At 46.0% G+C, this 24,315-nt stretch overlaps 1 protein-coding gene across 2 annotated transcripts in view; it reads left to right on the top strand.

Annotated features, from left to right (window-relative positions):
- The window catches only part of ATG5 (autophagy related 5), a 53,554-nt gene that overhangs the window by 5,786 nt on the left and 23,453 nt on the right, over positions 1–24,315 (top strand). For both annotated transcript variants that reach the window (XM_064170223.1, XM_064170224.1), the window contains exons 4-6: positions 262–340; positions 5,359–5,521; positions 13,407–13,501. In XM_064170223.1, the coding sequence (XP_064026293.1) occupies positions 262–340; positions 5,359–5,521; positions 13,407–13,501 (337 nt within the window). The remainder of the gene's footprint in view (positions 1–261; positions 341–5,358; positions 5,522–13,406; positions 13,502–24,315) is intronic.

The following is a 24,315-nucleotide window of genomic DNA, read 5'->3' as shown; positions in this document are numbered from 1 at the left end:
TGTTGCAAAGCCAAGGGTGTTTTGTGAGCACGGCTTGGAGGCAGCTAGTTAAGGTATAAAATGTGTCAATTGCAGACTTGATTCTGCCAGAATTCTGTCAGTCATTTATACCTGCTTATTTAACAGTTCTGAATGAGGAATAATGAGCATTAATTGTGGGAGCCAAGCAGGTTTCCTCCTGTAAATGCAGGTATGGTAGCTGGTTTATGTAGAATTAAATGTATAACTTTGATGCTTATTTAATGTCTCTTCATTTTTTAGGCATTACCCAATTGGTTTGCTGTTTGATCTCCATGCATCAAATACAGCCCTTCCTTGGAGCATCACAGTGCACTTCAAGGTAAAACTGAAATACATCTTTAGCAAAGGAAGTAATGAAAATTGGAAGCTAGGAAAAGGTTTTGTAATTGCTTTGTAAATAGGTGAATGGCATGGCTTGAAGGGGAGAATAATGATCCCTGAAGGAGAAACAGTTTTTTGTACATCTACAGACCTTTTCCATGAGACTTTCCAAGCACAAATCCAGGCTGGGCAGTGCCAGGCTGGAGAGCAGCCCTGAGGAGAGGGACTTGGGAGTGCTGGTGGACAAGAAGCTCAACATGAGCCAGCAGTGTGCACTTGCAGCCCAGAAAGCCAACCAGAGCCTGGGCTGCAGCAGCAGAGGTGTAGCCAGCAGGGTGAGGGAGGTGATTCTTCTCCTCTACTCTGATCTGCTGGGACCCTACCTGGAGTACTGCATCCAGTTCTGGAGCTTCCATTAGAAGAAGGATGTGGATGTGCTGGAGCATGTCCAGAGAAGGGCCAGGAGGATGCTTGTGCATGAGCACCTCTGCTATGAGGGCAGACTGAGGGATTTGGGGCTGTTCAGTCTGGAGAAGTGGAAGCTCCCAGGTGACCTTCTTGTGGCATTCCAGTATCTGAAGGGGACTACAAAAAAGCTGGGGAGAAACTTTTGAGGCTCTCAGGGAGTGACAGGACTGGGGGGAATGGAGCAAAGCTGGAGGTGGGGAGATTCAGCCTGGACATGAGGAGAAAGTTGTTTATCATGAGAGTGGTGAGAGCCTGCAATGGGTTGCCCAGGGAGGTGGTTGAGGCCCCTTGGCTGGAGGTGTTTAAGACCAGGCTGGATGAGGCTGTGGCCAGACTGGTCTAGGGTAGGTGTTCCTGGCCATGGCAGGGGGCTTGGAACTGGCTGCTCCTTGTGGTCCCTTCCAACCCTGCTTGCTTCTATGACTTTTGGTGCTTTCAAATTACCTTCTTTTGAAAATGATTCTGTTGTAATCTGAAAATCCCAAACTGTTTCAAGAGAGATGATGAGACTATGTCAGTGCAATTGAGTAGAGACAGGAGAAGAGCTTTTCATGAGGTCTTTGATTCAGTCAGACTGAGTTAACGGAAGGTTGGGAAGTGCTCATCCTTTTAGGGATGAGCATGGATATGAGATGCTGTAGGAAGCCTTGAAGTCAGGGAATGCTGATGTACTTCATGTGGGTCCCCTTTAGAAAATGGAGTGAAAAGGGTTTGGTCTTGTGACAGCTTAGTCACAGGAGAGACACTACTGTGATTGCACATTGTAAAACCATTAGGTCAGACTTCACAGCACTGCTGATCTTTGCTCAGAAGAGTGCTTGTGCAGGGTTAGCTTTGCTGTAGGATCCTTTAATACTCTCAAATGCATTGAGACCTTAATCCCAGGTATGTTTTGAAGTAAAAATCACAACTTGAAGTCCTGATATTTAACTCTGAATATTTTGATTTCTTCAATAATTAATTACAGTTTCTGCAACAGGAAAGGACCTGCTATGTTAAGGGGCTTGAATGTAAGGGGTGAGATTTGAGATGAAATAAAAATCAGAGTGGGAAGCAGTTGTGTTAAATGTTTTCATTCAAACAATTCTTCTCTTGAAGGTGCTTTTAAAAATGGTCATGCTAACAGGAGTGGTCTGATTCTGTTTGGAGGTGTGCATTGAAGTCATACATGCTTAAGATGTGTATTTCCAGATGTTGAAGTTTTTTAAATGACTGAAATCTGGGATGTTTTTGAAACCATTGTAATTGCTGCTCTTCTGTCTGATAAGTCAGAGAGAGGTGGGATGGAGACACTGTAGGGTGTCCAGCCAGTTTTGATAGATCATGGTTTGGTATGACACGTTTTGAGAGCCCTGGGAGATGAACAGTGGCAATGTGTGGATGTTGCCCTCCCAAGGCAGTGCCACCTGGAAAAATAAGTTGAAGCACCACAGCACTTTTCAGTTTCAGAGAATCCTAGAATGGCCATGGTTGGAAGGGAACCTCAGAGATCATCTACTCCAACCTCCCCACCGTGGGCAGGGATGCCTCTCAACTAGACTCAGCTGCTCAAGGCCTCATCCAGCCTGGGTTTGAACACCTCCAGAGAAGAAACATCCCCAGCCTCCTTGGGCAGCCTATTCTAGTTTTACACCCCCTTACTGAAGAACTTCTTCCTAAGATACATACTCTCCCTCAGCTTCAAACCATTCTCCATTGTCTTATTGGTAGACATCCTTATGAAAAGTCCCTCTGCAGCCTTCCTGTAGGATCCCTTCAGGCAGCTCTGATGTCCTCCTGCAGTCTTCTCCAGGCTGAACAATGCCAGCTCATAGCAGAGCAGATCTTCACAGCAGAGCAGATCCTCATAGCAGAGCAGATCCTCGTAGCAGAGCAGATCCTCGTAGCAGAGCAGATCCTCATAGCAGAGCAGATCCTCATAGCAGAGCAGATCTTCATAGCAGTGCAGATCTTTCATAGCAGAAGTGCTCCAGCCCTTGGGTCATTTTGTGGCCCTTCTCTGGATTCGCTCCAACAGCTCTGTGTCCTTATGCTGGGTAGTGTAGTAATGGAAACTGACTTTAACGTCCTTACTTTGCCAAAAGATCAGCTCATTTTTGTCTCAAAGGTGCACATTAAAGATCAGCAGAACTAATTTACTGCCAAGGCAGTGTTATTTCAAATAGCTGCTGTAATTTGGTTTTCAGAAGTACAACACCTTGAGTTAAGCACCTGCTTAATCTCTCTTCCTCTTTTTGATGTACTCTGAAAGTTTATTTAAATAAATCCTTCTTAATCCTTAAGGTGAAAACATAACCAAAACATATCAAAAGCATGTAAAAATATCGAAGACATTTCCATATGGTACAGTTTGCTACAGCTGAATAGTTCAGGTGTGGGATTCCTGCCTGGATTATTCATGTCGTTTGTGTGGAGTTATTCTTCAAAGAGCCAGAATTTTTCTTTGGCCTAATTGAGCAGTGTTAGATTTTTTTGGTGGGGTTTAACTTGTGCTGTCATAGCTTTCTCCTTTCTTTTATCACAGCACATGCAGGCAACATCAGGTACCTTGAACATCTGTCAAGAGTGTTTTTTAACTGCCTCCCCCTCCCCCCAACAGTTTTCTTTGTTGAAAGCTGGAAAACATGAAAAAGTTTCTTTCTGTTAGCAGAAGTTGGAAAGTTAACAGGTACTTGGAATTGTCCTCCTGTGTTCTCTGTGCAGACTGAATAATAAAAGCACTTATTGTTTGCATTGAAGAAACAGTTTCTTCATTTGTCCTTCTGGTATGCAATAAAATAACCTGCATTTATATCTCTAGTAAAATTGAAATACAGCTTCCTTAAGTAGTGTGAGAAGGACGAGCTGGAACAGGCTGCTGAGGTCTGAGAAGCATGAGAAGCTGTAGTCTGGAAGTTGTGGTTGTTACCCAGGTGTGGCTTTACGAGGAGAAGGGAAATTTATCCCTTCCTGTTAAACTCCTCTCGTGCTGCTCTGTGCCCTGCTGAACACTGCTCATGGTCTCAGCATGGGAACTGCGCTCCAGGTTTTGGGCAGTAGAGCTGCTCTGGAAATGGTAGCACTGTGGGAGCAGAGAGAGGGTGTGCCAGGGGAAAGGCTGATGTTCTCCCTCTGCTGCAGCCCTTATCTGCCTCTCCACCCACGACCTGATGGTTTTTGTGTGACAACAGCTGCTGTCTTGGCTGAACTGGGTCAGGTGGAATGAAAAAGAACTTGCCTATGGTGGGGGGGAGTTGGGACTGGATGATCTTTAAGGTCCCTTCCAAAGCAAACCATTCTGTGAATCTATGAACTTTGGCTTGTAGAATCACAGAATCAGTCAGGGTGGGAAGGGACCACCAGGATCATCTAGTTTCAACCCCCCTGCCATGGGCAGGGACACTCTACCCTAGATCAGGCTGGCCAGAGCCTCATCCAGCCTGGCCTTAAACACCTCCAGGGATGGGGCCTTGACCACCTCCCTGGGCAACCCATTCCAAGCTCTCACCACTCTCATGATGAACAACTTTCTCCTCATGTCCAGACTCCAGCTTTGCTCCATTCCCCCCCTAGTCCTGTCACTATCTGAGAGCCTAAAAAGTCCCTCCCCAGCTTTTTTGTAGGCCCCCTTCAGACACTGTAAGGCCACCTGAGAGCCTCCTCTTCTCCAGACTGAACAGCCCCAACTCCCTCAGTCTGTGCTCACAGCGGAGATGCTCCAGCCCTCCAAGCATCCTCATGACCCTTCTCTGGACACTCCCCAGCATCTCCATATCCCTCTTGTAATAGGGACTCCAGAACTGGATGCAGTACTCCAGGTGGAGTCTCACCAGACCTTGTACTTGGTCTTGTTGAACCTTATGAGGTTGGCTTGTTTCCACCTCTCCAGCCTGTCCAGGTCCCTCTGGATGGCATCCCTGTAATGTCCCTTTTCCTGTAATGTTTTTCACTGCAAAATCCTTCTTCTCAACAAATTCAGAGAACAGTTCTTACCTTCCCCCAACACAAGAAGGCCATGGAACTCTTTGAGGGAGTCCAGAGGAAGACCATGAAGATGCTCAGAGGGCTGCAGGAGCTCTGCTATGAGGACAGGCTACAAGAGTTGGGGCTCTTCAGCCTGCAGAAGAGAAGGCTTCCAGGAGACCTTATAGTGGCTTTCCAGTATCTGAAGCGGGCTACAGGAAAGCTGGGGAGAGACTCTTGACAAGGTCTTGTAATGACAGGAGAAGGAGGAATGGGTTTAAACTGGCAGAGGGGAGACAGAAACTAGATGTTAGGAAAGGGTTCTTTGCAGTGAGGGTGGTGAGACTCTGGCACAGGTTGCCCAGGGAGGTGCTCAAGGGCAGGCTGGATGAAGCCTTGAGCGACCTGTTCTAGTGGGAGGTGTCCCTGCCTATGGCAGGGGGTTGAAACTGGCTGAGCTTTGAGGTCCCTTCCAACCTAAACCATTCTGATTCTTCCATAAACAGAAACTTGCAGTGTGCTTCTAAACGTCATTAAAAATTACCATTTATTCTTCATACTGCATCAATGTGATGCATTTGTTTCTCTTTATCTTTTTCTCTGTAGAACTTTCCAGAAAAGGATCTTCTCCACTGCCATTCAAAGGATGTAATTGAAGCACATTTTATGGCTTGTATAAAAGAAGCAGATGCTTTAAAGCACAAAAGTCAAGTCATCAATGAGATGCAAAAAAAGGATCATAAGCAACTGTGGATGGGATTACAGAATGGTAAATATAATGCACCAAGTGTTAATTATATTTAGGTCTAGTGTGGTAATAATATCTTTAAGTTTAGTGATGATAGGAATGGAAGGTCTGCAGAAATTTAGCCTGTGGAAAAGATCTTTTTGTTTGTTTAAATTTAGTTGCTTTTTCAAAGTTACCATCTATAGGATAATCTAAATGTGGCTGGTGGAAGGTGTCCCTGCCCTGTGGTAAGGGGGTTGGAATCTGATGATTCTCAAGATCCTTTCCCACTGAATCCATTCTATGAATCTAGGAGTTAGGAGCAGAGTGAGTTGAAATATCATAGCAGCATTCAAGGACTTAACTACTGCATTTCTAACTTCTTAAAAGAGTTCATAGGAGGAAATCACAGAATCACACAAAGTTAGAATCATAAAATCATTGGATCAAGCAGGTTGGAAGAGACCTCCAAGCTCATCCAGTCCAACCTAGCACCCAGCCCTAGACAATCAACCAGACCATGGCACTAAGTGCCCCAGCCAGGCTTGGCTTCAACACCCCTAGGGATGGCGACTCCACCACCTCCCTGGGCAGCCCATTCCAATGCCAATCACTCTCTCTGCCAACAACTTCCTCCTAACACCCAGCCTAGGCTTCCCCTGCCACAACTTGAGACTAGATGAGTAGATGAGACTAGATGAGTAGAGTAATGGCCGAAGAGCTGAACAGACACTGAAATGATTGGAGTTAAGGCTCTTAACCAGAAGTTAAGGAACCTTGATACTCTCACTACGTAAGAGAAGAGAACAGATAGACATTGTTGTCTTTCCATGCTCATCTTGAGCTCTGCCTTTTAGTTGATTGTCTAAGAGTATCTTTGGTTGTAGGGAAACTGTGGTGGTTTGGGAGTTTCCCACCCCCCACACTCCTATGAAATCACCCGGACTAGGCTGAGTGGGCTGAAAGTTAAGGAGTGAAGCTTTATATTCCTACAGCTTAGCACAAGATACAAGCAGATAGTTACAACTAGGTACAGAAATACACAAGTTAAAAGTAATACAGAAACACAACAGCCCTCCCAGAAATCAGAGTCCCCAGGAGGGGCTCCCAACCACCCTTCCACATTCTTTCCACCCCTCTACCTTATCTCAGAGTCTCCCTTAGGTGCAAGGTGAGCTGGAAGGATTGGCAAGGGGGGTTAGAAGCAGAATGATTAGTTGGGCTACACAGGGCAGCAGAAGCCCAGGGAGAGGACACAGACAGTGAACTCCGACGGAGTTTGTGTCTTATCTATGTGTCCTCACTTTTATACATCTCAGCAAGCCTATGAGTGAAGCAGACATCACCATCTGACTGCAGAGAGGTTGAGTTAGGTGACCTTTGGAGGTCTCTTCCAACCCAAACCATTGTGTGGTTCTAGTGTGGTTTTTGCTCTTACCTATGTGGAGGGCAGAATGAAAGAAATGCAGCAGTGTGAAAGAGCCACGTCCGTTGGGAAGCCTTCTGGAACATGTATTCCTTCTTCCTGAAGGTGTCAGGTTGACAGCCACTTACAAGCCTTAGAATGAAGAATGTGTAAAGAGAGAACTTTTCACATCACTGAAGTGGTTTGAAGATATGATTCCTATTCAAAATTCATGGCACTTACCCTCCTAAAGTAATTACATTAATTAAGGCAAAGATTCCGAGGGTGAGGTCGAGCCTTTCACAGCCTAGGATCTATTTTTTCTCATTAAAATATTCTAATTAGCCTCAAACCAGCACAGAAACAGTTAAGTTTTATAAGATCAAGCACAAAGTTTGCCTAGCAAGGTTGGTTTCAAGGAGGTTTCACCATACCCCACAAAAAATTGCACCTGTGGAATCTGACTCCTAAATGAGAAGCTCAAACAATCTTCTTTGAATACTTTCAAATGCTAATTTTAATTTCTCAGCTCCTCACAAAAGAGAAACAAGAAAAGCTTGTGAAACCAAGAAAACTCTTTTTAAGCATTTTGTACCTTTCAATCTGTTTTTGTAGGCTTTCGTTTGAGCCGTGATGATTTTTAAACCCCTTTGTGAAACAGAAATGAACAACCACAAGAAAGAAAAGAAAGTAGCATTTGCCATAACTGCCTTGTAAGCAATGATACATCTGCAGGCTTTTGGCTCCTGTGAAACTTCAAACCATTTTCTTCAGTTCTGAAACAAATAACTCTTCCTATATTTGAAGAGTAACAGCAGTACTTACAGGATATGTGTTCAACTTATGTTGGGGAGGGAGGGGAGGATAAAAAATGGCTTTGCTTGTTTGGAGAAATGTATCTACCAATTGCAAGTGTGATTTGGTAGAAATGGTTCTACTGGAAAGGAAATACTTCAAGAGGCAGCAAGAGAAACTTTGGCAGTTGCCTGTAGATGGCTTTTAGCCATTTGTTCCCAGCAAAGTCCCAACAGCGGCTGGGGATTCCTAACACTTGCACCCAAAGAGTGGCTGTCAATGGCTCCATGGCCAAGTGGAGTCCAGTGACAAGGAGAGTCCCTCAGGGATCAGTCCTGGGACCAGTCTTGTTCAGCATCCTTGTGGGTGCCGTGGATAGAGGCACTGAGTGCACCCTCAGCAGGTTTGCTGATGACACCAAGCTGTGTGGTGCAGCAGCCAGGCTGGAGGGCAGGATCCATCCAGAGGGACCTGGACAGGCTGCAGAGGTGGGCACAAGCCAACCCCGGGAAGTTCAACAAGACCAAGTGCAAGGTCCTGCAGCTGGGTGGAGGCAATGACAAGCACAAATCCAGGCTGGGCAGTGCCAGGCTGGAGAGCAGCCCTGAGGAGAGGGACTTGGGGGTGCTACTGGAGGAGAAGCTCAACAGGAGCCAGCAGTGTGCACTTGCAGCCCAGAAAGCCAAGCAAAGCCTGGGCTGCAGCAGCAGAAGTGTGGCCAGCAGGGCCAGGGAGGGGATTCTCCCCCTCTGCTCTGCTGAGACCCCACCTGAAGTACTGCATCCAGTTCTGGAGCCCCTGGGACAAGAGGGCTGTGGAGATGCTGGAGAGTGTCCAGAGCAGGGCCAGGAGGATGCTCAGAGGCTGCAGCAGCTCTGCTATGAGGACAGACTGAAAGAGTTGGGGCTGTGCAGTCTGGAGAAGAGGAGGCTCCCAGGTGACCTTCTTGTGGCCTTCCAGGATCTGAAGGGGGCTACAAAAAAGCTGGGGAGGGACTTTTTAGTCTCTCAGATAGTGACAGGACTGGGGGGAATGGAGCAAAGCTGGAGATGGGGCGACTCAGACTGGATGTGAGGAGGAAGTTGTTGAGCATGAGAGTGGTGAGAGGCTGGAATGGGTTGCCCAGGGAGGTGGTATGTTTAAGGCCAGGCTGGACAAGGCTGTGGCCAGGGTTATCTAGAATAGGGTGCCCCTGCCCATGGTAGGGGGGTTGGAATTAGATGATCCTTGTGGTCCCTTCCAACTCTGACTGATTCTATTCTGTGATTCTGTAACAACCTTTATGTGCCTTCTCTCACCATTTCTGGTTTGCAGAGAAAGGCTTGGATTGGAAGGGACCTCCAAAGGTCACCTAGTCCAACCCTACAGTCAGTAGGGACATCCTCCACTAGATCAGGTTGCTCAGAGCCTTGTCCAGCCTAACCTTGAATATCTCCCAGGATGGGGCCTCAGCTACCTCCTTTGGGCAAACCTGTTGCATTGTTCCAGCACCTTCATGGTGCAGAACTTGTTCCTAGCATCCAGTCTAAATCTCCTCTTCTCTGTCTGCTGCCAAACCAGGAAGGTAAAAGATGCTTTTCTGTCTAACATCTAGTACTGTGCTTTGGCTTGTTTGTCAGGCTTTTTTTGTCCATAAACCAGACATTTCTTAGGCAGAACACTTCTTTGGGGCAGGTGTTCATTTTGCCCAGCATCATGTGTGCCTGGCTATGGTGGAGGAGCCAAAGGCAGGCTGTGTGCCTGTATTGACCTCCCTGCCTTTGGAAGAGCTGTTAAAATTCTTTGGTCAGATCTGATGGTAAATGTTACTACTGGTCTTGCTTCAAGAGTGTTATGACCATTTTTATTGTGGATAAAGAGGATTTTCAAGTGGGTCTTTTATTTCTCCTTGACTTTTGTGTGGAAAAATGAAGGCTTTCAGCTTTGAAACATTAAGGCTCTGTGGGCTTAGTGGTGACTTGGGATCAAATAAATGAAATTTCAGCTGGTTTTAGGGGAGAGCTATAGTACCATTATTTTTGCATGGTTCAAAGAATTAATATCTGTAAGTTCAGTATATAATGGTTGTGGTAAAGGAGGGGGGTTTAGATTTAACACAGCTGCTTCTCATCAGTTGTGGAGAGACACAAAGCAACCATAACCTGAACTTTTCACAGGCTCCTTTCTGGCTGTGGCTTGTTAGAGCGATGTGTAACGTGGCCCCACTGTACTTGTAGAGTTGTGTTTGAGGTTTGATTTGTTGATACAGTCACAGAATGGGGCAACTTCTTTCCTGTAAGGGTCCCAGAGCACTGGCACAGGCTGCCCAGAGAGGTTGTGGAGTCTCCTTCTCTGGAGACTGTCAAGGCCTGTCTGGATGTGTTCCTCTGTGATCTGTTAGATAGTATTGTCCTGCTGTGGCAAGGGGGTTGGACTGGCTGATCTCTTTGGATCCCTTCCAACCCCTAACATCCTGTGAGCCTGTGATAAGTTTAGGTCCTTGCAGTTCTGCTATCTTGTAGATTGGAGGAGATGATCTCTAAGGGCCTTTCCAACCTAAGCCGTTCTATGATTCTGTGATACATAAATAGATATTTTCAATGCTCTCCTTAGCCTTCATTGCTACAGAATCCAGTGTCTGTCTCTGGTTGGGCATTCAGTGCCTGCATTTCTAATAAGTGAATGCTTAGAAATGAGATTTAGCTGACAGTTTTTTTCAGCTGGATCTTTCCTCCATTATTTGCTGATTAATTTTCTGCTCTTTGACATGGAAATCACAGGCTCACAGGATCTTAGGGGCTGGAAGGGACCCAAGTAAATCATTGAGTCCAACCCCCCTGCCAGAGCAGGACAGTACTAGCTAACACAGGTCACAGAGGAACACATCTGGACAGGCCTTGAAAGACTCCAGAGGAGACTCCACAACCTCTCTGGGCAGCCTGTGCCAGGGCTCTGGGACCCTTACAGGAAAGAAGTTCCCCCTTGTGTTGAGCTGGGACCTCTTTTAATGCAATTTACACCCATTGCTCCTTGTCCTGTCCTAGGGAGCAGTGAGCAGAGCCTGACCCCCAGCTCCTGGCCCCTCTGCATTTTTATTTCACTCAGGCAAAGTTACATAGCAACCTTTCCCTCTTGTTTAAGAAATATGATCAGTAGAAGTCGTCTGAAACTTTCATACTGTCACTGATCTCGCTGCTGTTTGAATCTTACTGATGTCACTTCAGATCTTGTCATTCAGCTCTGAACATCTGCCTTCTGCAAGTGTTTGGGTTTGCTAATACAGAAACTCTGTAACACGTTGGTCAAGCACTTCTGTAAAGACAAATGGATCATGGAGAGCAGCAGTGAGCAGATTTGACTATGACAAGAGTTTGGATACCCTGCAGCCTGCATAAGCTTTTCACAAGTGGGGAGAGGAGTGTGGAAAGTGCTTTTGCTGATAGGTAGAGAACTCTTCCTTGTTCACTGGCTTGATGAACACTCAGTTTTGTTTTGGTGGTTAAACTTCTGGCCAGCACCTTCTGTCTAGCCAAAGCACTAATTAGTGTTTGCAGCTTGTCATAGCATTAATAGCTTCCTTAATTCTGTTTTGCATAAGTAGAAGGTACTGGCACAAACATGGGAGAGCTTTGAATCCTTTTCCCTTATATTTTCAAGAGGACTGGGGGGAGGAGGAGTTTTGGGTGACCCTGAAACAAGTAAATGAATTCATGTTTGTTTTATTTTTGTCTAAGCAGGACATCTCCTAATACACAGATCCCTCAATTAAGAGGCTGCTGACTGAGTTAGTGAGGAGGATGCAGTTCCTTGTGTCAGACACTGTAGGAGTCAACCTCTGACTCCATAGGCTTCCCAAACGCTTGGGTACAATTTCAGGGGGGAGTCACTGTCACCTGCTGAGCTTCCCAACCAGTGAGCTGTGGAGTTAGCACCCTGAGTCCAGGCATCTCCTCAGCTGAGGCAGATGCTGTGCGGTGGTGTTGACTGCAGCTCAGGTAAGTGCTTGTCAAGAGGCACTTGCTGCTAATGGGGAAACAAGGGTGTGGAGGTACTTTGAGATAAGTATCAGGAAATGCTCCTACAGAATGCCTGGCAGGAGTTCTTCAGTTTCTTGGCAATTCCTGTCTTGTCACATTTAGTCAGCAAAAGCAAGGTGTTGCAAACCCTGCAGGATGTAGGAAGTGTCTTTTAGCTCCCTGACAAGCATCTGTGCTATACACAGGGCAGAGCAAATCTCAGACTTTCACTTATCTGCAGTTGCTTTAATTGTTGTCAGCAGTTCTGGAAGCAAGAAGGAAGACTTTTGTTCCATGAATAGGTATCTGAATTTTCTTTGCTTCAGGGGAGCAGAATTCTGCAGGTAGCTGCACCACCAGGCTTCTTGAGAGTCAGTTGGATGTGTGTGAGGAGAGAGACCTGGAAGTTGTGTGTTCCTTAGAATCATAGAATCAACCAGATTGGAAGAAACCTCCAGTCCAACCTAGCACCCAGGCCTAGCCAATCAACCAGACCATGGCACTAAGTGCCCCATCCAGGCTTTTCTTCAACACCTTCAGGCACAGCGACTCCACCACCTCCCTGGGCAGCCCATTCCAATGCCAATCACTCTCTCTGCCAACAACTTCCTCCTAACATCCAGCCTAGACCTCCCCTGGCACAACTTGAGACTGTGTTCCCTTCTTCTGTTGCTGGGTGCCTGGCAGCAGAGCCCAACCCCACCTGGCTACAACCTCCCTTCAGGGAGCTGCAGACAGCAATGAGCTCTGCCCTGAGCCTCCTCTGCTGCAGGCTGCACACCCCCAGCTCCCTCACCCTCTTCTCACAGGGCTGTGCTCCAGGCCTCTCACCAGCCTTGCTGCCCTTCTCTGGACACCTTCCAGCACCTCAGCATCTCTCTTTCTTCTGAAGAAATATCTGCTCTGTTTGGTGACTTGGAGTGTTAGGGCCTGTATGGAAGTTTTTTAACCCTTGCTCTTCCCCTTCTGAAGCTGCCTTCTGCGGTAAGGCTGGCAGCAGCTATGTTATCTTAGCTCTTCACATTCCTTTCTGTCACTTTTGCTATTAATTGTTTGCTTGATTTGTATAATTGATTTGCATGTATGAAAAAGCCTTTACTGCTCTAGGCCTGTCTTTAATACACTTTAAGAGCAGTAAAAATTCTGTTCTTGTGATGTCTGGACAGGATGAAGTGGTGCTGCCTTGGACTGCTTTGCTAAACCGAGTTATTTGGATGATATTAACACAAATATGTTTCAAACAAAGTTACATTTCAGGTTGTGCCATGAAGCTGGCAGTGCATTTTCTGATTGCTTCATACTTTGCTGCAGAGTCTTTTAAGATCTACACATACAAATGTGAACCCTGAGGAATCTTTCTACTGCTCGAGTTACTCTGCATTTTACACCTGCTGCTTAACTATAGTGAAGAACATGTAGATGGCTTTAACAAACAGTCAGTGTGGCTCAGGGAGTGGAGAGGCAGGCACTGTTAATTGAGGTAATGAGTTCCATAATTTGTGGCTCAATATTTCTCTGCTAGGATTTGAATTTGCTTTCTCTTTCAGTTCAATAAATTTTCACTGGATAATGCAGTTGACTCATTTTTGGCTTCAGGCTAAACAGGGAAATGTGGAGAAAATAGATGCATGCAGATCAGGTCAAACTTCTCTAAGAAAAGTCTGCACATTGTTTCATTTGCCTGAAAAGGAACATATTGTGCTAATATTAAAATCTAATTTTCCTCTCACAGATAAATTTGAGCAGTTCTGGGCAATTAACCGAAAGCTGATGGAGTATCCTGCAGAAGAGAGTGGATTTCGATACATCCCATTTAGAATTTATCAGGTAGGAGCTCATGTAATAAACCTACTTTTACCAAACTCTTCCACTCAGGTGTCAGCTTTCATAATCTCTTTGCAGAATTAATTGTGGTGATAGGCTTATCTTTGCTGGACCTCTGAGCTGCATGCATTAGCAAAGCTGAAATGAAATGTAATTATTCTAATAGGTGATTGCCATTCCTTATGTTGTGAATGGGTAATGCTTGAGGGTGTAGGGTTCACAGAATCATAGAATCAACCAGGCTGGAAGAGACCTCCAAGATCAGCCAGTCCAACCTAGCACCCAGGCCTAGCAAATCAACCAGACCATGGCACTAAGTGCCTCATCCAGGCTTTGCTTGCACACCTCCAGCCTGGCCTTCAACATCCCCAGGGAGAAGGCATCCACAGCTTCCCTGAGCAACCTATTTCAGAGTCTTACACTCTCCTACTGAAGAAGTTCTTCCTAAGATCCAGTCTAACCCTATTTTTTTTCAGCTTCAAACCATTCTCCCTTGTCCTGTCTCTAGACACCCTTATAAAAAGTCTTTCTCCAGCCTTCCTGCAGGTTCCCTTCAGGTATTGGAAGGCAGCTCTAAGGTCCCCCTAGACTCTTCTCCAGGGTGAATAATCCCAGGTCCCTCAGCTTGTCTTTGTAGCCGAAGTACTGCATCCCTAGGATCATCTTTGTGGCTCTCCTGTGGGCTTAGGCCAACAGTTCTGTCTTTCTCTCTCTTTGGAGTACTTTACAGTCCACAACTGCCTTTGATTTTTTTCTGGTTTAATGCACCAGTGCTCTGTTTTTCTCAGCAGCCTGTTTAGAAATGTGTGCCTTGGAATCCTTACAAATCTGTAGATCCATAGAATGGTTTAGGTTGGAAGGGACCTTAAATTTACTGAAGTTTCCTTAGTTTTGATAGCATTAAGGTCATGCTGCAGTTAGGAGTTGAGTATGGTTAAAAGCTTACACAAAATTCCTGTAGTCTCTTGGCAAATGAAACAGGTCTGTGCTGTTTTGTCTTTGAAACCTTTTCATCTGGGCATGTTTAACTTTTTCACTTGTGACAATCAAAAACTTTATTCATAGTACTGATGCTACTCTACAGCAGCTGTTAAAGCCCCTACAAACCTGTACAGCCTTACAATGGGACTGAAGGATCTTTTAATGTCACATCTGTAGCGTCATAGCGAAACCTTAGATTGAGAACGGAAGTCACTTACTCTGCCAGAGATCAGAGCAGATGGCAGGGTTGTGTGAGTATCAGAAAGCATCTGTCAGGAAAAGCAGTTCACTCACAGCATTTTGTTTGGTCTTTAACTAAGTTGTTTGTTTGTTCACTGCTGGCTGTGGGGGTGTTGAAGCCTTTTCATAGAAATCACGTAACTGGGGTTGCGAAACGGAGGGGTTGCTGTCTGAATAAAGTGGAGAGCTTTAAGCCTTGAGGGAAATTTTCTGTGCTATCACATGATTTCATGCCAGTAAAGCTTGCTTTACCAAAAGTAAGTCTACTTCATTAATATCTATCCCTTTAACCAGGAGTACTTCTCTTGATTCTCATTATCTTTTCAATTGGAAACCTTTACTAGTTGCGGTTTAAACCCAGGATCTCTAAGAGTAGAAGACCAAACACCAATAAAGGTGATGCTGAGACAGCCTTTGAGGAGGTTGGTGTAGATCATTTTCAGCAAGGCCCCTCTTAATATTGCTAAATATTTTCACTATTATTCCTCTTTTTTTTTAAGATGGATGCAGGTGTTCCCAGCTATTTTTGCTTGGTTTGGTTTGTTGCTTTGTGGACTGATTATTACTCAGCACAAAAATCTAAGTACTGAAAGGATGGTCTAGAAAGTGTTAAAAAGGGTAAGATTAGAATTTGAATCCAAGCAAGGTGATAGTTTGAACTTAAATTGATTCCAAACAAGGTGATAGTTTGAGCTTAAATTGATTCCAAACAAGGTGATAGTTTGAGCTTAATTTGATTCCAAGCAGTTTGATAGTTTGAACTTAAATTGATTCCAAACAAGGTGAGTTTGAGCTTAATTTGATTCCAAACAAGGTGATAGTTTGAGCTTAATTTGATTCCAAACAAGGTGATAGTTTGAGCTTAATTTGATTCCAAACAAAGTGATAGTTTGAACTTGATTTTACAGTACTGAGCTAAAGTTAACTTTAACTTAACAGTACTTAGTGACAGACCTGCATATGCTGAAGTAACTGAGCCTTAAGAAAAAGCATTAAGATGTTTTTAACTCCCACTCAAAAGCATTTGATTTCCATTAGTGGTGGCAGAAGTCAGCTTGGCATTCTGCACACCATACAGATAGCTGCAAACCAGTTTAGACTGAGGTTGCACTGCATAGATTCATAGAATGCTTTAGGTTGGAAGGGACCTAGTTCCAACCCCCCTGCCATAGTTAGGGACATTTTCCTCTAGACCAGGTGCTCAAGGCCTCATCCAGCCTAGCCTTGAACACCTCCAGGAAGGAGACTTCCACAGCCTCCTGGGCAACTTGTTTCAGGATCTCACCATCCTCAGTGTATAAAATTTCTTCCTAATCTCTGGTCTAAATCTGTCTTCCTCGTGCTTCAATCCATTCCCTCTCATCACTACAAGGCCTTGTATAAAAGTCCCTTTCCTGGCTTTCTTGTAGCCTCCTTCACATAGTGGAAGGCTGCTCTAAGGTCACCCTGGAGCATTCTCTTCTCCAGTCTAAACAATCCCAGCCCTCTCAGCCTATCCCCTTAGAGGGGGTTCTGCAGCCCTCTGATCATCTTTGTGGCCTCCTTTGGACCTGTTCCAGCAGTTCTGTGTCCCTCTTATGCTGGGGCCACCAGAACTGAACACAGTGCTGCAAGTGGGGTCTCACAAGTATAGATCAGAGGGGCAGAGTCACCTCCCTCATCCTGCTTCTTACAGTGGATGTTTATTTCCTATGCATTTCACAGTGTAGTAGACATTTAAGGACACCACCACTTAGGGTGGTGTCCTTAAAGACATTGCCTACAGTGGATGGAATTTATTCTCCTATTCTCTACACCCCCAAATTACTGGAAGGAAATTGTGTGAAGGGAGCTGCCTAGACTGTGTTTTGGCAGTATGAGGTGGATGAATTTGTTTTCCTTCAAAGAAACAGACTAAGAAAAATCAGTCTTAGCAGCAATTCCTCGTGACGTGCAGGAAAAAAAAGCAAGCCATAAAGGGGTTTGGTGTGCTTTTCACTGAAAGCTTGAGATTGTCAAAACTCGCAGGCTCTTTCAATTGTGAAGTCTCTGTCTATTAAAATACATTTCTGAAGAATAATATGAATCATAACCTTGTGTGGTATCCAAACCTGATGGGGTGTGTGGGAGAAAAGAGATGGCAAAAATACGAGCCTTGTGCTCAAGTTAAGTCAGAACCAAACCAACCACAGGTAGTTCTAAAAGCCCTTAGCCAGCAGCTCTTCTGTGAAGTGCAGCAGCTCAGATTGAACCAGGCTCCTGACATCTACTGCAGAAGAGAAAGCTTGGGTATCACTAGGGACTCATTTGCAGTTTTTAATGCTTGCCAAGAGATGATGGAGATTTTCTTGCCAGATGTCATCGTCTAAGCTGTGTCATAAGGAGTTTGCACCAGATAAACCTTTGACATAGGTGGAAACTTTTTCTACCAGGGATGGTTTAAAAATAGTGATTAATTTGGGGGCATTAAACTGAATCAGAATCACAGAAACATGCAAAGGCCCTCAGTTTGGACAAGTCCAAACTATAACCCTACTCTACAAGATTCACCCTAAACCACATTTCCAAGCACCACATCCAAACGACCTTTAAACACATCCAGAGTGGGTGACTCCACCACCTCCCTGGGCAGCTCATTCCAGTCCCTGACCACTCTCTTTGTGAAAAACTTTTTCCTAATATCCAATCTAAACCTCCCCAGCCTCAGCTTGAGGCCATTCCTCCTTGCTTGGTATCCAATTACTTGTGAGAAGAGCCCAGCAGCAGCCTCTCCACAGTGTCCCTTCAGGTAGCTGTAGACAGCAATGAGGTCTCACTTCAGCCTCCTCTTCCTCAAACTAAACAGCCCCAGCTCCACTTGATCACAGGTATAAGCTGCTGTGTCTTCAGCTGACAGCTGCATAACTTCTTTACCTTCTTGCCTGCCACTTCACTAGAGTGCTTTTTTCACCTGCTCACTGACAGCAAGAGAGAAAACAATAGTGATGTTTTGAGTCTGTTATGCTTTTAAGAGTCACTTATCTTATGCAGTACTAGAGCTGGTTCAGCTTGAGGGCTTTTGCATGGTGTTTGTGAGGCCAGCTGCTTTTCCACTTTCTACTTCAACAAACTGGATGGCTGATAGACAGCAGGAAGTTTGTGTCAGCCTTTGGCTCCAGGCCCTGTGGTGAAGCACATTAGTCAGGCACAGCAGAGGAGTCTCTGCCTGCTGGTGGGGACTGCCCTGATGAACCAGCATCTGCTGTCAGTACTGCAGGTGGAGTCTCACTTGTTGCACACTCAGTTTGCACTCACTCCCCAAGTTTTGGTGTCTTACTCATTCCCTGAGTATTGATATCTTGCTCTTTCCCTGTGTCATACTCACCCGTTTGCTCTCTTCCTATCAGTCATCATTTCCTCCAGAGCAGATGCCTGACAGAGGTAGATGTCCTATGAGTATATAGAATCACAGAACCAACCAGGTTGGAAGAGACTTCCAAGCTCATCCAGTCCAACCTAGCACCCAGCCCTGTTTAGGACCTGAAGTTGTAAATTTCATTCTTGAGAATAAGACTTTTTTTTAATGAAGAAAATGTATTCCAATTATTGATGACAAACTCTTCTTGAGCCCCAGGCTGGCTGTAGGGTGCTTGCCAGCCCAAAAGGGGATCATCTGGCATTGTTTGTTTGCTTGTTCCTATATTTGGATACTGGGGTGTGCCAGTGAGCGTTTCCTGTCCCTCTATCTCCTAAGTATTTTGATTAGGTTATTCATTGTATTACCTAATTACATAGTAGGCCTTAGCTTTGAATGAGCTTTTCCTATTGTGAAGTCCCTTAAGATGCTGTGATTAAATCTTAGTCACCAACTGTTATGATATTTATCTGCCTTAGTAACATGAGTGAAATTCTTCACACTCCCTGAAGCATTGACTAAATCACACAGAATCAGTCAGGGTTGGAAGGGACCACAGGAGTCATCTAGTTCCAGCCTACCCTAGATCAGCCTGGCCAGAGCCTCATCCAGCCTGGCCTTGAACACCTCCAGGGACAGGGCCTCAACCACCTCCCTGGGCAACCCATTCCAGCCTCTCACCACTCTCATGCTCAACAACTTCCTCCTCACGTCCAGACTGAATCTCTCCACCTCCAGCTTTGCTCCATTCCCCCGAGTCCTGTCACTCCCTGACAGCCTCAAAAGTTCCTCCCCAGCTTTATTGTAGCCCACTTCAGATCCTGGAAGGCCACAAGAAGGTCACCTGGGAGCCTTCTCTTCTCCTCCAGCCTGCACAGCCCCAACTCTTTCACTCTGTCCTCACAGCAGAGCTGCTGCAGCCCTCTGAGCATCCTCCTGGCCCTTCTCTGGACACGCTCCAGCATCTCCACATCTATCTTGTAATAGGGGCTCCAGAACTGGATGCAGTACTCCAGGTGGGGTCTCACCAGAATCCAGCCCTTTACTCCATCAGAGTTGCACTGCTAAGATGTCTAAACAGATTTCAATGTCTGCTGTGACCTGTCCTCTAAATACAGCCAAGTGGAAGAGAGAAATGAGATACTCTTAAGACATTATTAGTGTCTGGCTCAATAAATGAATCAGAAGCACAACCATGGCCCCTTCCCAGGCAGTTGAGGACTGGATTATTTGTATTTCCACATGAATTGGCAGAGCTCAGATAATCTTTTGCAAAAACCCATTACAAATATGCAAATCAGCATCACAGTTTGCCCCAAGTTATGACAACTACTCAAAACAGATGGGTTGGAAAGGTACCGTGTCCAGCTGCAAAGGTTGCATGTAGCATCCCTTTATGGCAGGTTAGTAAAATCTCTTTTTGTTTGCATTTCAAGGTTGAATTTGTCTGACTCCAGCTCCAGTTAGTAGATTTTGGTTTGCCTTGCACCACTTGGAAGTCGTCTGACTTCCTAGCCCCCAGGTTGATTTGGATTGATTTCAGTAGCTTCAGGTTTCTGTGGTAAGGTGAATCAGTTGAGCTCTTCAAGCCTCTCACTGTGAGTCTTGCTTAGCAGTACTGAAGTTGATAGTTAGTGATCTTTTTAGACACTGTTTTATCCTTAGCAGTGCTGAAGTTGAGTTTTAGCCATCTTTTTAAACACTATTTTGTGTCCTTAGCAGTACTGAAGTTGATTTTTAGCCATCTTTTAACACTATTTTGTGTCCTTAGCAGTATTGAAGTTGATTTTTAGCCATCTTTTAACACTATTTTGTGTCCTTAGCAGTATTCAAGTTGATTTTCAGTCACCTTTTTAACACTTATTTTGTATCCTTAGCAGTGCTGAAGTTGATTTTCAGTCAACTTTTTAACACTATTTGTGACCTTAGCAGTGCTCAAGTTGATTTTCAGTCTACTTTTTAACACTATTTTTTGACCTTAGCAGTGCTGAAGTTGATTTTCAGCCATCCTTCTAAACATTATTTTGTGTCCCTAGCAGTGCTGAAGTTGATTTTCAGTCATCCTTTTAAACACTATTTTGATAGTCTTCAAGATTAATATTTAAATATGGGAGAATTAGAGGTCAGAAGTTTCTTTTTTAAAAGGATTTCTAGATCCAAAATACTTGAGGCAGTGATGGGACAGAGCCTGCTACTCACACTGCAAATCTGAAAATGCTTGTGAAAGAAATAGCAAAGTAATGACTTAGCAAGCAAAAGAAAGAGAAAATAAAAGTGCTGTTGACCTGAAGAGGGCAACACAACGCAGCAAGTTTCAGCAGCATCTTGGCTGGTGCAAAATGTTCTTGAATAGACCTGTGTGCAATACCTTCTTCAACTTCTTTTGTTGTTGTTCTTGTGCAATAAAAATGATGTTTTCATAAAGGACCTGCTGCAAATCGATTTATTTCTTACAAACTTCCTTGTACCAAGAGGAAGTTTGAGTGAATGTGAGAGTGCTGTGAAGTGCTGCTCGATCTGTGTAACAGCTGTGCTCAGCTGAGTTTGATGCTGAAGAGAGGGGGAAAACAGTCTCAGATTTCTCATTTGGGTGCTCAGAATGCATTATTCTCATAGCTGATGGTTCAGCACTGAAGAAAGCCTAACACACTTTCTCCAGGTTTAGATTCCTTCGAAACCAAAGCTTTGTGAATGAGAAACTTTAAACCCAAATATTTTTTCCTAGTGTCTCACTATTGAAAAAAAATTAAAAGGCAAAGAAATTAAAACAAAACCCCCAAGACTGTTGTGGAGGCAGGGAATTAACGTGGCCGAGTCAGGCATTGTATAGAAAATAGAGTTATTTCATTTTCCTGAAGACCCAAAACTATACACAGAAGTTAATTTAGTTTTAATTAGCAGATTCAGTTAGGTTGAGGAGATCTACATAGGTAATTTGACTATTTTGGAAGTCAGAAGTTGGAAAAGGCTGAGCTACTAAATATAGCATTCAATCAGGCTGAGCCATTGAGTGCTGTGTCCAGTTCTGGGCCACTCAATTCAAGAGGGATGTTGAGGTGCTGGAAGGTGTCCAGAGAAGGGTGACAAAGCTGGTGAGGGGTCTCCCTTATGGGGAGAGGCTGAGGGAGCTGGGGGTGTGCAGCCTGCAGCAGAGAAGGCTCAGGGCAGAGCTCATTGCTGTCTGCAGCTCCCTGCAGGGAGGCTGTAGCCAGATGGGGTTGGGCTCTGCTGCCAGGCAAGCAGCAACAGAAGAAGGGGACACAGTCTGGAGTTGTGTCAGGGGAGGTCTAGGCTGGATGTTAGGAGGAAGTTGTTGTCAGAGAGAGTGATTGGCATTGGAATGGGCTGCCCAGGGAGGTGGTGGAGTCACTGTGCCTGGAGGTGTTGAAGCCAAGCCTGGCTGGGGCACTTAGTGCCATGGTGTAGTTGACTGGACGGGGCAGGGTGCTAGGTTGGGCTGGATGAGCTTGGAGGTCTCTTCCAACCTGGTTGAGTCTGTGATTCTGTGTTTACTCACCGGTGAGCCAGGCTGGCCGAGAGGAAGGGTTGGTCCAGATGCTTGTCTGCTCGCTGTAGTTCAGAAGCCACCCAAGGCTCCTTAAGGCCTATGGCGGCTGCACAGAGGCGCTAGCGGCGGCAGCCACAGCAGCGGCGGCCCTGCCCCTCGGGAGCTCGTCCTGCGCAGCGCCAGGGGACTCTATCCAGGCGGGGGGCAGCACTCTGAGGCGGGCACCCCAAGGCGGGAAGCACCCCGATATCGGTACCCTTCCCAGACAGAGAGCAGAGCTGGCAGCGCCTGGCGCGCAGGGCACAGCCGATCGCAGCGCGGGCACTGCGCGGGCACTGCGCGGGCTCCCCTCGCGCCGGCAGCGCCCCTCGCTGCCCCCCGCACGCCTGCAGCGCCGGCGGGAACAGGGCTCCTTTTCCTCCCCCGTTCAAACCACACAGGGAGAGGGATTTCGGGGGTGTACAATTCTCCAGGACAAAAACAACCCAAAAAAACCCAAGCCCCGAAGCCCCTCCCGCCCCCAGCCAAACAAACAAGAGCCTAAAGACAATAATCCTCCAAATGAAACCAGGCGAAAAAGCAAAGCACGCAGAGCCCCGGCCCCGCCTGCACGCCCTGCTCTGGGCGCTGCGCTTCGCAGCCTGATTGCTTAGCTCTGTGCTGACAGCGGCAGCAGTTCGTCACCTCCAGCCGAAGGGCACTCTCCCCGCAGCTGAGGTTCCCTGAGCGTCTAAGCTTTGCCGGTCCATGTTTTAGGCTGTCAGAGAGTAACAGGACTGGGGGGAATGGAGCAAAGCTGGAAATGGGGAGATTCAGCCTGGATGTTAAGGAGTTCTTCACCATGAAGGTGGTGAGAGCCTGGAGTGGGTTGTCCAGGGAGGTGGTTGAGGCTTCATCCCTGGAGGTGTTTAAGGCCAGGCTGGCTGAGGCTCTGGCCAGGCTGATTTAGGGTAGGGTGTCCCTGGCCTTGGCAGGGGGCTTGGAACTGGCTGCTCCTTGTGGTCCCTTCCAACCCTGCCTGATTCTATGATTCTGTGATACGTGCAAGGTGAAATGGGTCAGCTTGAACCCAAGCTGCTATTAAAGATGACTTTGTGACATGTTTTGCATTAAGGAGCATCCATGGAGTTCCTCTAAAAGACTTAAGGAGCTATGTGCAAGGTTAGCCTTGTGCCTTTAGGAATCTCAGCGCAGGATAGAGAGCAGCCAGGCAGAAAGCAGCCTGGGGGTGCTGGTAGGCAGAGCTGAACACGAGGCAACAGTGTGCCCAGGTGGGCAGCAGAGCCAATGGCATCCTGGCCTTGCTCAGGAGCAGTGTGGCCAGCAGGACAAGGGAGGTTCGTCTGCCCCTGTGCTCAGCACTGTGATCCTCTGAACCTGGTCTATTGTCCATACCCTCCCTGTGTAGGGAGCTCCAGAGCTGGACACAGCACTCCTGGTGAGGTCTCACCAGAGCAGAGTAGCAGAATCACCTCTCTTGACCTGCTGGCTACACTGCTGGGCTGCAAGTGCACACTGTTGGCTCATGTCCAGCTTCTCATGCACCAGGACCCCTGAGTCCTTTTGTGCAGGGCTCCTCTCAATTTTTTCATCCCCCAGCCTGGATTGAGATTTTGCATTGCCCCAACCTAAGTGCAAGACCTCACTGAACCTCCTGAGATTCTCCTGATCCCACCTCTCCAACATGGCCAGATCCCTCTGAATGGCTTTGTAGTGCCGAATGAGGAGGTAAATGAGTTTATGTAACTGTTGTGCTCTAAAGTGGAATGCAAGCCATGAGCTCTGAATTCTTGTGGCTGCTTTTCCCTAGACTGTTTGGCTGAGTTAATACACTTGTGTATTTATATAGCATCTTAAACATGTTGGGGAAGTTAATTGTGAGCTAAATTAAAAATAATTGGGCTTCCCACCACAACACTGAGTGCTCATCCTTAGGAATATGAATATGTTGAGAGGCTGGGATGAAGGCAGTGAAGGAAGCACTCACTCACTTGGCATCAGGTCTGTGCAGGGTTGCTGCTGGCTCTTGTAACCTAACTGCAGTGCTGCCTCTCTTTTGATCGCTCCATCGTTTCGCTCCTTGTCTTGAGCCAACACAAACGGATTTGCCCCTTTCACCACACACTCTGTGTGTGTCTGCTCCAGCAGCTCCATGTCCCCCTTATTGCTGGGGTCAGCAGGACTGGACATAGTGCTCTAGGTGGAGGTCTCAGCAGAGCAGAGGGAGAGAATCACCTCCCTCATCCTGCTGCTCAGACTGCTTTTAAACTCATAGTATTACTTCTGAAGCTCCTTGGCTGAGTTTAAATCAGTTTAAACAAAATGGTTTCATAGAATCATAGAATCAGCCAGGTTGGAAGAGACCTCCAAGATCATCCAGTCCAATCTATCACTCAGCCCTATCCAGTCAACTAAAGTGGTTCATTACAGCACAGCACAGACTGTGGAGCTGACAAGTCAGGGAAAATATGATGCTGTGTGTAGAGAAGTCTCAAGCTTTAGAGTTTTAAAGTGCCAGCTTAAGGGAATTGTAAGGAATTTTCTATTCTATGTTTTAATCTTTTCTTTGGAGATCCAATATGCATTGCATCTTCTATCTGTTTAAATACTGACAGAGCTGCAGAGGACAATTTAGGCAGAAAAGCCAAATCCCTTCCTCTAGATGGAAATGCCAGTAACTGTGATCTCTCCAGATTAAACTCCAGCAGTTGAGGA

Source organism: Pogoniulus pusillus, chromosome 33 (genome assembly GCF_015220805.1).
Source record: "Pogoniulus pusillus isolate bPogPus1 chromosome 33, bPogPus1.pri, whole genome shotgun sequence".
NCBI lineage: Eukaryota > Metazoa > Chordata > Aves > Piciformes > Lybiidae > Pogoniulus > Pogoniulus pusillus.
The sequence above is the reverse complement of the archived record's forward strand: the minus strand, read 5'-3'. Positions and strand labels throughout refer to the sequence as shown.